Genomic DNA, 15,574 nt, shown 5'->3' with positions numbered 1-15,574 from the left:
ATGCATATATATGGAATTTAGAAAGATGGTAATGATAACCCTATATGTAAAACAGCAAAAGAGACACAGATGTACAGAACAGAATTTTGGACTCTGTGGGAGAAGGCGAGGGTGGGATGTTTTGAGAGAACAGCATCAAAACATGTATATTATCTAGGGTGAAACAGATCACCAGCCCAGGCTGGATGCATGAGACAAGTGCTCGGGCCTGGTGCACTGGGAAGACCCAGAGGAATAGGATGGAGAGGGAGGTGGGAGGGGGGATCGGGATGGGGAATACATGTAAATCCATGGCTGATTCATGTCATTGTATGACAAAAACCACTACAATATTGTAAAGTAATTAGCTTCCAACTAATAAAAATAAATGAAGAAAAAAAAAATAAAGAGGCGATTTGGTCATTTACATGTCAGTTCGTCCAGGGGTTTCTATTCCTGGTTCCATTGGTAAAGGAGTACTTCAAGGTTGTATATTGTCACCTTACTTATTTAGCTTCTATGCAGAACACATCGTGTGAAATACTGGGATGGATGAAGCACAGGCTGGAATCAAGATTGCCAGGAGAAATATCAATACTCTCAGATATGCAGATGACACCACCCTTACGGCAGATAGCAAAGAGGAACTAAAGAGCCTCTTAATGAGTGAAAGAAAGGTGAAAGAAGAGAGTGAAAAACTGACTAAAAGCTCAACATTCAGAAAACTAAGATCATGGCATCTGGTCCCATCACTTCAGGGCAAATAGATGGGGAAACAATGAAAACAGTGAGAGACTTTATTTTCTTGGGCTCCAAAATCACAGCAGATGGTGACTGCAGCCATGAAATTAAAAGATTCTTGCTCCTTGGAAGAAAAGCAAATACAAATCTAAATAGCATATTAAAAAACAGGGACATTATTTTGCTGAAAAATGTCCATCTAGTCAAAGCTATGGGTTTTCCAGTAGTCACATATGGATGTGAGAGTTGGACTATAAAGAAAGCTGAGTGCTGAAGAATTGATGCTTTTGAACTGTAGTGATGGAAAAGACCCTTGAGAGTCCCTTGGACTGCAAGGAGATCCAACTAGTCAATCCTAAAAGAAATCAGTCCTGAATATTCATTGGAAGGACTGATGTTGAAGCTGAAGCTCCAATCCTTTGGCCACCTGATGCAAAGAACTGACTCATTTGAAAAGACCATGATGCTGGGAAAGATTGAAGGCAGGAAAAGGGGAAGACAGAGGATGAAGTGGTTGGATGGTATCACCGACTCGATGGGCATGAGTTTGAGCAAGGTTCAGGAGTTGGTGATGGACAGGGAAGCCTGGCGTGCTGCAGTCCGTGGGGTCACAAAGAGTTGAACTGAGCAACTGAACTGAGCTGAACTCAGGCCAAATATCTGGCTTCCTTTCCCACACCTGATTCACTCTGGGACCCTCCCCTAGGGTGCACATGCACACCTCAGCCACAGTGGATCTCAAAGTGAAAGCTTCTTGGAGAAACAAGACTCATCATGGTCTGGTGTTATCCCCTGACTTTTAACCCACAAAGAGTCTTTCTGTGCATATGTAGTGTCTCCCTTGTCCCAGAAGAGGGAGGAAGCAGATCCCTTAATCATTCTCTCAAACAAGGTTTTCCCCTCTGTGCCCTTGTCACTACTTGACCATTGCCATGATTATTACCTTAAGGTGTATACAAGAGAGAAACACTGCCTATTATACCCTGTTTCTGTTGTTACTTCCATTTTGGAGGGCAAACAGAAGGCTGATTGTAAATGCCTTAACTGGAGCCCACCTATCTCTTGTCTCAGAAAATCCTTTTAACAGTTTTAAGTATCCAGCTTGAAGCCTACTTCTTTGTACCCCATGAAATGTAAATAGGAGGCCAGTTGTAAATGTCTAACCTGGAGCCCATCTATCTCCTGCATCAAGTTCATGCTGCTGGTCAAAGCAAAGGCCCATGGGCCCATGTTCAGATTCTTGGGAGAGCTGTACAGGGGATCTTGCGGGCACATTCTCTGTCATGGGAGACAGGCTTCAACTCAACCTTTTCCCTCACCCAAGCCTTCGCCTGCTTTATTGACACCCTTGAAGAGCCCGAAAGAATATGTAATCATCTCTTTCAACCACTTAACACTCCCCTTCAAAATACCTTTGATCTTCCCTCTCTAATTCTAATTTACCCCCAGATTCTCAGGACCCCATGTGTCTGTTGCACACACACATGCATGCACATTTGTACCCACAAACACACAGGGTTTATGAAGACTAGGGTGGTAGGAACAACCCATCTGACAGGAAGGGGTATTTTAGTGCTGACATTATTTACAGTTGCCTGAACACGGTAATTATAATAAGCACCTTTCGTCAGTTTTATTGTTGTTTTTAAGTTCAACAAGAAAACAGAAAACACTTATGTCTTGCACAGGCACCCTCTGCCTTGTACTTGGCATGTCCCAGTGTCAATGCAGTTAGAAGACATGGCCAGGGGTGGAGATCCAGGCAGGCATGCATGGCATCACTGTCCCTGGGTGTCCAGATGCCTCCTCCTGCCCTTAGCTCTCTCTCCATTCCAGCTCTCTCAGAAACTGATGATGGCTCCTCCTGGGTCAGCCCCTGCCACTGCCACAGCTACAGCCACCTGTCCTCTTAGAATGCTCTACTTCCTCAGGCTCCTGTCCTCCCTTTAATTGGTTCAGCCAAACAAACTCAGGAACTTTCCCCAAAGACCTAGTGGGCAAAGAGAACAAAGTAGAACAGAAGGAGTAATTGTAGGCAGTAAATACTTATCTGATGAATGAATAAAAACATGAATGTCTAGACATAACCAATGACAAGTTTCTTTGATTGTGCCATGTAAGAGGTGTGTTGCTTATTCCTTTCATGAGAGACATACTTTGGGGGAGTTGGCACCCACAAGCTCCTTCTCAGGGGACAACCCTCACCCACAATCCCTGCTCAAAGGGTGGACTTATATCACATGACCCCTACATTCCTCAGCCACTTGGGATACATGGTCCAACCTCAACAAAAGACTTTGGAATTTGAATCCAGAGAGACTGAGCTAGCTGAGTGTGAAAGCAGAAAGAGAAGTTCAGTTTTCTCGGGAGAGGCTCCTATTTGAGCCATATACAGGTGACTGCATAGGCAGGGAATGATGAATGGAGGGAGGGGGGAGGAGGACCAGCTGTGTCAGTCTTGACAGTTGTTTATTCCCATAATACCTGACTTCACCTTATTTCAGTGAGAGCTTTACATCATTAAAATAAACAGCTTCTTTTTATTTAAATTTGTTGGGTTCATAGCCCCTTGCAACTCTAACCATAAACTCTTTCTTCTCTTCAACTCTAATAACCTGACCCCAAAGCCCCAGTTTGATAGTGGGGGAAAGACATGACAGGTGTGTGATATGAAAGTCCAAGCAAAAAGAAAGCAAGGCACACTAGTGAATTGGGGGGAATGGCTCAGATGGATGTAAGGAAGACTAAACTGGTGGAAATCATGTATGGAGGGAGAGAGGGAAAGAGCAATGGGAAGAGGAATGTATAGAGAGATAGATAATCAACAAACCTTCATAGAGCACTTTCTATGGATAAAGTAGTGCATTAAGTCCCAAATGGATGCTGGAATAATTACAAATACAAATTAATGAATGAGGAAGTGAGTGGATATTCCCATTCCTGTTGCAAGAAGTATTGAATCTGAAGATTGGGGTGGATGTGGTAATAGCTGTAAGTAGTCAGAGACTTGCAGACATAGCCCTCAGTTAATATCACTCTCTAATCTCAATATCACCCTTAGGCATGTTGCATGGCCCCTCTGGAGTTCAGCCCTCACCCTCTCCACACCTCCCTCACTGCACAGAGGAATATCTGCCCTACTTCCAAAACACTACTCAACTGATAAAGTATAGTTTTCAGAATAATAACCATGAAAAGAATCCTTACATAGGTTCTATGATTTACAAAATATATCTTATACATTTTTATTTGAATCTTTAACAAAAGTGAGATTAATGAGACAGAGATTGTTTTATGCTAGCTTGGTGAGGAAATTCATGACTCCAAGAGAGACCAGGTGGATCATTCCAGGGTACTAGTGTGTTAAGTAGTGGGTCAAAAGCTCCCAGTTTATGGCTAAGTCTTCAAGCTCTGCACTATATCATTCTGAACAAAGAACAAAAGGGTTATTGGGCAAAGAGGTCAAAATGCAGAAAATAGGACTGCTCTTCTGGGGAAATTCTGTCATCCTAAGAGGAAACTGCCCAAAAGAGAGAAAGGAGGGTGTGGGTTTCCAAGTAAACATATCTGATTGTCATTGGAATGTTCAAATCAACCTTCACACAAAAATAATAAGGATATTTTCCTTTTTCCTAAAAATCTGAGTTGCTTAATTTCAAAATTATAAAGTTCTAAGATGAACTTTGCAACATTTCCAAAGCTATGAAGAGGCGTACAGCAACTCTCTCTCTACCTTATCAAAGGAAAAGAAAGTCAAAGTGACTCACCCTTCTATCACTCCTTTCTATAAGATAGCCGGCACCTCCCTAATCTCTTCACTGCTGCCTGCATCTCCTGGTTCCTCAAGGTATAGATCATGGGGTTGAGCATGGGGGTCATGACAGTTTGGCTAATGGACACAGCCTTGTCCATGGAGAAGGAGGTGAAGGGCCGGGCATAGAGGTAAATGCTTGGGACAAAGACCATAGACACTACGACGATGTGGGTGGTGCAGGTGGAAGCTGCCTTCCTCCTCGCCTGCCCTGAGTGGGACCTCAGTATCACCAGGATGGCCGAGTAGGAGACCAGGAGGAGGAGGAACCAGATGAGGACCAGCACCCCACTGTTGGAAATGATAAGGAACTCCAGGAAGGAGGTGTCAGTGCAGGCGAGTCTCAGCACTTGTGGAACATCACAGTAGAAGTTATCTAGGATGTTGGAGGCACAGAAAGGCAGTGGGAGCATCAGAGCCAGTTGGGAAATCGAATGGATGAAGCCTCCCACCCAGCTAGCCACCACTAGCCCAGCACAGACCTGAGTGCTCATGATGGTGACATAGTGGAGGGGCCGGGAGATGGCAACAAGGCGGTCATAGGCCATCACTGAGAGGAAGAAGACCATGGCACCTCCCAGAAAGTGGAAGAAGAAGATCTGGGCCATGCAGCCCTGGTAGGAGATGGTCTTCTTCTTAGAGAGGAAGTCTGCCAGCATCTTCGGGGCAGTGACTGAGGAGAAACAGAGCTCTAACACAGCCAAGTTTCGGAGCAGAAAATACATGGGTGTTTGGAGCCGGGAATCAAAGGTCACTGTGACCATGATGAGGAGGTTTCCCATGAGAGTGGTGGTGTAGACAAGCAGGAACACCAGAAACAAGAAGAGCTGGAGCTCCTGAGTCTGGGAGAGCCCCAGGAAGACAAACTCTGACACCCATGTGAGGTTCCCTGATGCCATGGTGTTTTCTCCATACACCTAAAGGAAACACAGCAGAGAGAGAGAGAGATGCATGAAATTGTTTCCTGTCCTTTTAGTGCTTTTATGGTCCAGGTCTAGATAATGGATGTTTATGTGTAGATTGTAATACCAGGTGGTGATTAAATGACCTTGTCTCTGAAGAGTTCACTAGTTGGTGCTGGAATACACATTCTTGAGATATCTTAGAGCCATCCAGTGACACATGTAACTTGCCTTTCAAAGATTCAGTGTCATATGCTGGTGGGAAGATACTCAGAGTACAAAGGACCTGCAGTCAAATTTCACAGCCTCTATTTCCTTTAGATTTGGCCTTGAGCTGGTTGCTTGATCTCTCTGAATCTGTTTCCACTTCTACAGGAAAAACATTTTCTTAGTAGAAATAATCTATGGCAGGGGTCCCCAACCTTCAGGATTTGAATCAGTTTCTCCTGTCAGATCAGCAGCAGTAGCCGATTTGAAATAGAGAGTACATTGAGTGTGATATGCCTGAGTCATCCAGAAACCATCTCCCTCTTCACATTCCGTGGAATACAGACTGTCTTCCACAATGCAGATTCCTGATGCCAAGGAGATTGGGGATTGCTGGTCTATGAGATTAAGTAAAGTAACACATGAGGTTCCAAGAACAGTGTCTGGAATAATAGATGATAATCACTCTCCTCTGTGTATTCTCCTACTCTAAAGATCCTCCCTTGTTCCAGCTTCTATAATGATTTTTATACCAATCATTTTTCATGCCATAACTAACACATCATAATGTTAATGAATTTCTCATGTGTCCCCCTTTTCCTGTGCAATTCATAATGCGCTACAGACATAGGTCTTGAGTCACAATTTATTTGTGCCCTTCCTTGAGGCTTGCTCATAGTTAGTACTTAATAAATACCTGATGTTAACTGCTGAGTGGGTGAAAAGCTACTGTGTGTGCAGGTCCATGCAGAATAGCCTCCGGTCACACCTGGACACCTGGGACATTCCATTTCTTTTCATCCTCCACAGTAGGTGGCCCCTTACTTGGTGAAGCTCCCCAGGTCACAGATGGAGACAAGAGGCATAGGGGTAACAACATTAGTGAAGAAATAGATGAATATATTAGACTTAGAGCTCTTCTGAAAGAGCAGCAATTTTAGAATATAATATTGAATCCAAGGGTAGAAGAGGAAGAAAACGTTGGAAAGAAACGGAAATACATAAAAATCTAAAGGGAGGAAGGAATTGCAAGAAAGGAAAATGGAGGACTAGAAGAGAAATGGAGAAGTGATGTGGCGGGGAGTGAATGGAACTGAAGATGATAAACGACTCAGAGGGTGAGAGACAGAGGTGACAGGTGAGGGTAAGCACCCTCCCCACCCCCTGCTTTCACTTAGCTTCCACCCTGACCTCTCCCATTCCATTATCCATTAGAGATCACTCCCTTCTTATTCTTCACTTTCATCTTCTTTCACTCCAGTCCACCTTCTACATAGCTGTCCATGAGACCTTTCTAAACACTGATCTGATCCCTTTCCCCTCTCATATCTATTCTTGTAGTGATTCCACCAGAGCCTTTTAGGAGCCTCGTGCATTACTTTGTGGATCAAGTCAGGGTAGAAACAAATACACATGTGCATGCAACTTTAGCATGTCACACACGGCTGTAAAACGTAACCTTCTGTGTTTCAAGTATCTGTGCCTCTGCGGAACCACTAGCTCTTTAATGGATTATAGTCTTAAACATGCCACATATATTTTATTTCCAGGTTTATTTCCTGAGATTCTTTTCATACCTTCACAACCTTGGAAAAGCCCCACTTAAACATCACCCTTTCTGTCACTGCTGTCACCATTTCTCACATGCAGAACAAATTCCCCTTTCTCAGGGTTCTTATAATGTTTTGAATTTCCTCTGTTATTCAGATCTTGCAATAAATCTTATGATATTATAATATTTTGAATTTACCCCTGTTACCTCCTCTCCAGGGGTTGGTGATGGACAGGGAGGCCTGGAGTGCTTCCGTCCATGGGGTTGCAAATAGTCGGATACAACTAAGTGACTGAACTGACTTCTGTTATAGGTTTACTGTTATTCGTTTTTTGTTTTTCTTGTTTTTTTTTTTTCAGCTTCCCGCCTCAATTCACTACATTGTAATTTGGAACAGCAGCTCTGATACAGCACATGCTCTGCATATATTGTCAAATTTATGTAGTAAGTGGGCAACTGATTATGTGGAGATTTTTAAACTGAATTTCCTTATCTTCTGTTCCCTGTCTCACAGGTCAGATCTATACGTGCTTGTTAAAGTTAATGGATTTTACATGCAACCAGAAGCATTGAAAGCATATTCACCCCAGTTACTTCCCAAGTCTCTCCTCCACTTTAAGCTTGGTACCATCAAGTGTATCACTGATTTTTTTCTGTCCAGCCTCTAGCAGGTGTTTAAAGAACCTAATTACCACTGACCTGTTGGCAGATGTGGAAACCCTCATGCTCTCACCTTCCAACAGCCCAAATGCCAAAGAGACTTGAGGTCTTACATCTTTCTGGAAGGTCCTCTCTATGCATCTTCACAGCTTCCTGGTCTCTGCCCATCCCTCACACACATGACTCATGGGCATGACCCTGGGGAAGAGTGTGCATCCTCAGGGAGAAATCGTTGGACTGGGCACAGGAAGCAGAGATGGAATGAGTCCTGCTGGGGATGAGGGAACAATGGGAGTTGTTAAAAACTTTCTAAGTATTTGAGAATTACTATTTGGCTATAGCCTCCAAGGTGACCTAGATTCAATGCAATCCCTATCAAAATGCCAGTAGTATTTTTCACAGACCTAGAACAAATAATTTAAAAATTTGTAGAGAGTGAAAAAGACCACTGATAGCCAATACAATCTTGAGAATGAGAATTATGCATCCTGACTTCAGAGTATAGTACAAAGTATAAAAATGGTACTGGCACAAAAACAGACCCATAGATCAATGGAACAGGATGGATAGCCAGAAACAAACCAATGCATTTAAGGTCAATTAATTTCTAACAAAGGAGGCAAGTATATACAATGGAGAAAGACAGACTCTTCAATAATTGGTCCTGGGAAAATTGAACAGCTACATGAAAAGGAATGAAATTAGAATATTCTGTCACACAATACACAAAAATAAACTCAAAATGGATTAAAGACCTAAATGTAAACCACATACTATAACATAGGCAGATGCTCTTTAACATAAATGCCACAGTATTGTTTTGAATGCATCTCCTAAAATAAAGGAAATAAAAGCAAAAATAAACAAATAGAACCTAAAATGTTGGCTTAAAACTAACATTCAGAAAACTAAGCTCATGGCATCCAGTTCCACCACTTCATGGCAAACAGATGGGGAAACAATGGAAACAGTGACAGACTTTATTTTCTTTCTTTCTTTTTTTCCATTTATTTTTATTAGTTGGAGGCTAATGACTTTACAATATTGTAGTGGTTTTTGCCATACATTGACATGAATCAACCATAGATTTACAAGTGTTTATTTTCTTGGGCTCCAAAATCACAGTCATTAAATTAAAAGACACTTGCTCCTTGGAAAGAAAGCTATGACCAACCTAGACAGCATATTAAAAAGCAGAGACATTACTTTGCCAACAAAGGTCCATCTAGCCAAAGCTATGGTTTTTCCAGTAGTCATGTATGGATGTGAGAATTGGACTATAAAGACAGCTGAGCACTGAAGAATTGATGCTTTTGAATGGTGGTGTTGGAGAAGACTCCTGAGAGTCCTTTGAACTGCAAGGAGATCCAACCAGTCCATCCTAAAAGAAATCAGTCTTGAATGTTCATTGGAAGGATGGATGCTGAAGCTGAAACTCCAATCCTTTGGCCATTTGATGAGAGGAAGTGACTCATTGGAAAAGACCCTGATGCTGGGAAAGATTGAAGCGGGGGAGGAGAAGGGCACGACAGATCATGAGATGGTTGGATGTCATCACTGACTCAATGGACCTGAGTTTGAGTAATCTCCAGGAGTTGGTGATGGACAGAGAAGCTTGGGGTCACAAAGAGTTGGACATGACTGAACAACTGAACTGAAATGAACTGACCTAATTAAACTTAACAGCTTTTGCAAAACAAAGGAAATCATTGATGAAAGGAAAAGACAACCTACTGAACAGGAGAAAATATTTGCAAATAATAGGACTGATTATGGGTTAATATCAAACATATGTAAACAGCTTATACAATCTCAAGAAAACAAACAACCCAATGAAAAAATTTGCAGAACTTAATAGTTGTTTTTCCGAAGAGGAAATGTAGATGGCTAACAAGCACATGAAAAGATGCTCAATGTTGTTAATCATCATGGAAATATAAACCAAAATCACCATGAGATATCACCTCACAGCTGTCAGAATGGATATCACCCAAAAGAGCGCAAATAACAAATGTTGGCCAGGATTTGGAGAAAGGGGGAACCCTTGTGCACTATTGGTAGGACTATAAATTGGTACAACCACATGGAAAATAGTATGGAGGTTACTCAAAAAACTAAGAATAGAACTACCATGTGTGTGTGTTAGTCGCACAGTCTTGTCTGAGTCTTTGTGACCCCATGGACTGTAGCACACCAGGCTACTCTGTCCATGGGATTCTCTAGGCAAGAATACTGGAGTGGGTTGCCATTCCCTTCTCCAGGGGATCTTCCTGACCCAGGAATCGAATCTGGGTCTCCTGCATTGCATGCAGATTCTTTACCATCGGATCTACCAGGGAAGCCCCTAGAACTATGACATGACCAAGAAATTCTACTCCTAGGTTTGTTGTTCAGTCCCTCAGTCATGTCCAACTCTGCAGCTCCATGGACTGCAGTACACCAGGCTCCTCTGTCCTCCACTATCTCCCAGAGTTTGCTCAAATTCATGTCCTTTGGGTCAGTGATGCTCTCTAATCATCTCATCCTATGTTGCCCCCTTCTTTTCCTGCCTTCAGTCTTTCCCAGCATCAGGGTCTTTTACAATAAATCAGCTCTTCACATCAGGTGGTCAAAGTATCAGAGCTTCAGCTTCAGCAACAGTCCTGCCAATGAATATTTGGGGTTGATTTCCTTCAGGATTAACTGGTTTGATCTCCTGGTAGTCCAAAGGACTCTCAAGAGTCTTCTCTGTAGCCTAATCCTCCTCTGTCCATGGGATTTTCCAGTCAATAATACTGGAGTGGGTTGCCATATTCTCCTCCGGGGGATCATCCCAATATTCATCGAAAGGACTGAAACTGAAGCTACAATACTTTGACCACCTGATTCAAAGAGCTGACTTATTGGAAAAGACCCTGATGCTGGGAAAGATTGAAGGCAGGAGGAGAAGGGGACGACAGAGGATGAGATGGTTGAATGGCGTCACCAATTCAATGGACATGAGTTTGAGCAAATTCCGGGAAATAATGGAGGACAGAGAAGCCTGGCGTGCTGCAGTTCATACTGTCACAAAGAACTGGACATGACTGAGAGACTGAGCAACAAGGATTGGGAGACCAAAATCAGAAAGGATAGAGTCGCTCCAAAAGAAACAATATTTCTGGGATTTTTAGGAAGGACCCATTTTATTTCATAGAACAGTGATTCACACACTTGACCATGTATTAGAATCACCTGGTTGTTGTTGTTTATTTGCTAAGTCAAGTCTGACCCCATGTCCAAATACATACACACACACACACACACACACACACACACACACACACATATATATATATAATGTAGGTTGATTAGTCATGTCTGACTCTTTGAGATCCCATGGAGTGTAGCTCACCAGGCTCCTCTGTCCATGGGATTTCCCAGGCAAGAATACTGGAGCGGGTTACTATTTCCTTCTCCAGGTCATCTTCCCAACCCAGGGATTGAACCCTCATCTCCTGTATTGAAGGTGGATTCTTTACCACTGAGCCACATGCAAAGCCCAGTAGAATCACATGGAGGTGAAGTTAAAACTCAGAAACACTCGAGCAGAATTTTTCATTTGGTGGGTCTTGGGTGGAGCCTGAGAATTCACATTTCAAACAAGTTCTCAGTTAATGCTGATGCTGCTTATCTCAGGTCACAGTTTTGAGAACCACTGACTTTGAGTTTCACTGCTCTTAGCACAATGAACAGTTCTGTCTCACAGCATCACAAGACAACCGGTTTAACAGTTTCATTTAAAAAAAAAAAGAATTAATTGTTCTTAACTTGGACAACATCATAGATGAGAAAATGTTTATATAAGACATTGGAAACAAACCTTGTAAACTGTTTTTTATTTTGTCAACCAGATTCCAAGATTAATTCCCCATTCATATGCAATTCTATCGCACCATTTATAAAGCTCTAGTACTCTTTACATATGAATTATTACTCAATAAAATCCTTCCTTTTATACAAGGGCTAGTACAGGAAATGCATTTTTTAAAAATTGTGATGAATCAGTCAGAGTCAGATTAGTGGTTTTATAATCTTGGTGGGCTCAATGAATCACAAGCTGAACTCAAGACTGCCAGGAGAAATATCAACAACCTCAGATATGTAGATGATATCCCTCTCATAGCAGAAAGTGAAGACAAACTAAAGAGCCTCTTGATGAAGGTGAAAGAGGAGAGTGAAGAATCTGGTTTAACACTCAACATTCAAAAAAATAAGATCATGGTATCTGATCCCATCACTTCATGGCAAATAGAAGGGGGAAAAGTGGGAGCAGGGACAGATTTTATTTTCTTGGGCTCCAAAATCCCTATGGACAGTGACTGCAGCCACAAAATTAAAAGATGCTTTCTCCTTGGAAGGAAAGCTATAACAAACCTAGACAGCGTATTAAAAAGCAAAGACATCACTTTCCCAGCAAGGGTGCATATAGTTAAAGCTATGGTTTTTCCAGTAGTCATGTACAGATGTGAGAGTTGGACCATAAAAAAGGCTGAGTGCTGTAGAATTGATGCTTTCAAATTGTGGTGTTGGAGAAGACTCTTTAGAGTCCCTTGGACAGCAAGGAGATTCAACTAGTCCATCCTAAAGGAAATCAACCCTGAATACTCTTTGGAAGGACTGATGCTGAAACTGAAGCTCCAATACTTTGACCACCTGATGTGAACAACTGACTCATTGGAAAAGACCCTGATGCTGGGAAAGATTGAAGGCCGGAGGAGAAGGAGGCAGCAGAGGATGAGATGGCTTGATAGCATTATTAACTTGATGGACATGTTTTGAGCAAACTCCAGGAGATGGTGGAGGGCAGAGGAGCCTGGCATGCTACAATTCATGAGGTCCCAAAGAGTTGGACCTGACTCAGCAACTGAACAATGACAACAATCACAGTAAAAACTGTGATTTCTTTGATAGACTTTCCCATTCTACATGAGACTTCCAGGATGATCTGAGTTCTTCTGTTACAAATATTTCTACTTAGCAAGAACATAGAAAAACACTATCTGAAGCTCTGGCTCAACCAAACACAAGAGGTAGATTTTAAAAACATGAATTCTCCCAAATTTAGAGCTTTAGATGGTAATGATAACCCTATATGCAAAACAGAAAAAGAGACACAGAAGTACAGAACAGAATTTTGGATTCTGTGGAGGAAGGCGAGGGTGGGATGTTTCAAGAGAACAGCATCAAAACATGTGTATTATCTAAGGTGAAACAGATCACCAGCCCAGGCTGGATGCATGAGACAAGTGCTCGGGCCTGATGCACTGGGAAAACTCAGAGGGACTGGGTAGAGAGGGAGGTGGGAGGGGGGATCAGGATGGGGAATACATGTAAATCCATGGCTGATTCATGTCAATGTATGACAAAAACCACTACAATATTATAAGGTAATTAGCCTCCAACTAATAAAAATAAATGAGGAAAAAAAAAAAAAGGTCATGAGAGAGAGAGAAAGTGGGAACCTTTAGTTTTACTGAAAGGTAGGTTGCCAGATAAGATCCTTCTCTAGGGGAACTTCCCGACCCAGGGATCAAACCTCCTGCACTGCTGGCAGATTCTTTACTGACGGAGCCACCAGAGAAGCCCCATATAATACAGGATGCCCTAATAAATTTGTACTTCATGTTAAAAACAAACAAACAAACAAACAAAAACCAACCACTCATTAAAATAGCATGAGCTGATGTTAGGGAAGGGAATAGGTCTTTTTTTTTTTTTATTAGTTGGAGGCTAATTACTTTACAATATTGTAGTGGTTTTTGTCATACAATGACATGAATCAGCCATGGATTTACATGTATTCCCCATCCTGATCCCCCCTCCCACCTCCCTCTCTACCCAGTCCCTCTGAGTTTTCCCAGTGCACCAGGCCCGAGCACTTGTCTCATGCATCCAACCTGGGCTGGTGATCTGTTTCACTATAGATAATATACATGTTTCAATGCCGTATCACTGATGAACACAGATGCAAAAATCCTTAACAAAATTCTAGCAAACAGAATCCAACAACATATTAAAAAAATCATACATCATGACCAAGTGGGCTTTATCCCAGGAATGCAAGGATTCTTTAATATCTGCAAATCAATGTAATACACCACATTAACAAATTGAAAGATAAAAACCATATGATTACCTCAATAGATGCAGAGAAAGCCTTTGACAAAATTCAACACCCACTTATGATTAAAACTCTCCAGAAAGCGGGAATAGAAGGAACATACCTCAACATAATAAAAGCTATATATGAGAAACCCACAGCAAGCATTACCCTCAATGGTGAAAAATTGAAAGCATTTACCCTAAAATCAGGAACAAGACAAGGGTGCCCACTTTCACCGCTACTATTCAACATAGTTTTGGAAGTTTTGGCCACAGCAATCAGAGCAGAAAAAGAAGTAAAAGGAATCCAGATAGGAAAAGAAGAAGTGAAACTCTCGCTGTTTGCAGATGACATGATCCTCTACATAGAAAACCCTAAAGACTCTACCAGAAAATTACTAGAGCTAATCAACGAATATAGTAAAGTTGCAGGATATAAAGTTAACACACAGAAATCCCTTGCATTCCTATACACTAACAATGAGGAAACAGAAAGAGAAATTAAGGAAGGGAATAGGTCTTATCCACCTCCTGCACTGTCAGATGTCACTAACTGTAACATTATTAACAGTGACTAATTAAATTACCTGGATTAATTCATTATTATTCTGATCTGGCTTTCAATAAGAAAACCTTTATATCTTCTACCTTATATATTTCTCCTCTTAAGGCATTTGTAAACACATTTCAACCCAAAGCTGATTTCTTGGAACACTATTGTGGATGATAAAATCTGTTGTATTTTTTTACTTTCTGTTTTTTCATTTTGGCCGCACTGGGTATTTGTTGCAGCTATGCAGAGGCTTTTCTAGTTACATTGGGCAGGCTTCTTATCACAGAGCATGGGCTGTAGAGAGATCAGGCTCAGCAGATGTAGGCTCAGTTGCCCTGTGGCACCTGAGAGCTTAGTTCCCTGACCAGGGATAGAATCCACGTCCCCTGTATTGCCTGGTAGATTCTTAACCATTGGATCACCGGGAAAGACCCGATAAATCTGTTTTAGAAATTGGCTACAATGTGGCTTATTGTTTTGGACTTACTATACTTGGCCCATTGTGGATGTTCAATAAATGTTTGTGTTGATAAACAGAAACTTCAGTTAAATAGAGTTGAGAGACCAGAAGGGGGAGCTTTCAAATGCTGTGACAATCACAGAGCCCAGTAGGAAAAAGAAAGTCTTCTCTTCTTTCCTGGCACGGTCTCAGCCAATGAAAAGCTATAGTCTCTGTTTACTGCAGGCTTCCAGCCTCATTTCTCTCTCTAAATACATTCTTTTCCCTTCCCACAGGGTACATGCATATTGCTAATGGTGGGTGCAGGCCCTGAATTGCAATTCTTTGCTGATCCTGAATAAAGTCAGCATTCCTGGAGAAATATTGGCTACCTATGTTCAGTTCAGTTCAGTCATTTAGTCGTGTCCAACTCTTTGTGACCCCATGGACTGCAGCATGCCAGGCTTCCCTGTCCATCACCAAATTCCGGACCTTACTCAAACTCATGTCCATCGAGTTGGTGATGCCATCCAACCATCTCATCCTCCATCTTCCCCTTCTTCTCCTGCCTTCAATCTTTCTAAGCATCAGGGTCTTTTCCAAGGAG

General features: G+C 42.0%; 1 protein-coding gene across 1 annotated transcript; it reads right to left on the bottom strand.

Annotated features, from left to right (window-relative positions):
* Positions 1–4,494: 4,494 nt before the first annotated feature.
* LOC122693382 (olfactory receptor 4D2-like) lies at positions 4,495–5,430 on the bottom strand. Its single transcript, XM_043900879.1, has one exon. The coding sequence runs from the start codon at positions 5,428–5,430 to the stop codon at positions 4,495–4,497; it is 936 nt and encodes a 311-aa protein (XP_043756814.1).
* Positions 5,431–15,574: the final 10,144 nt, after the last annotated feature.

Source organism: Cervus elaphus, chromosome 5, assembly GCF_910594005.1.
Source record: "Cervus elaphus chromosome 5, mCerEla1.1, whole genome shotgun sequence".
Lineage (NCBI taxonomy): Eukaryota > Metazoa > Chordata > Mammalia > Artiodactyla > Cervidae > Cervus > Cervus elaphus.
The sequence above is the reverse complement of the archived record's forward strand: the minus strand, read 5'-3'. Positions and strand labels throughout refer to the sequence as shown.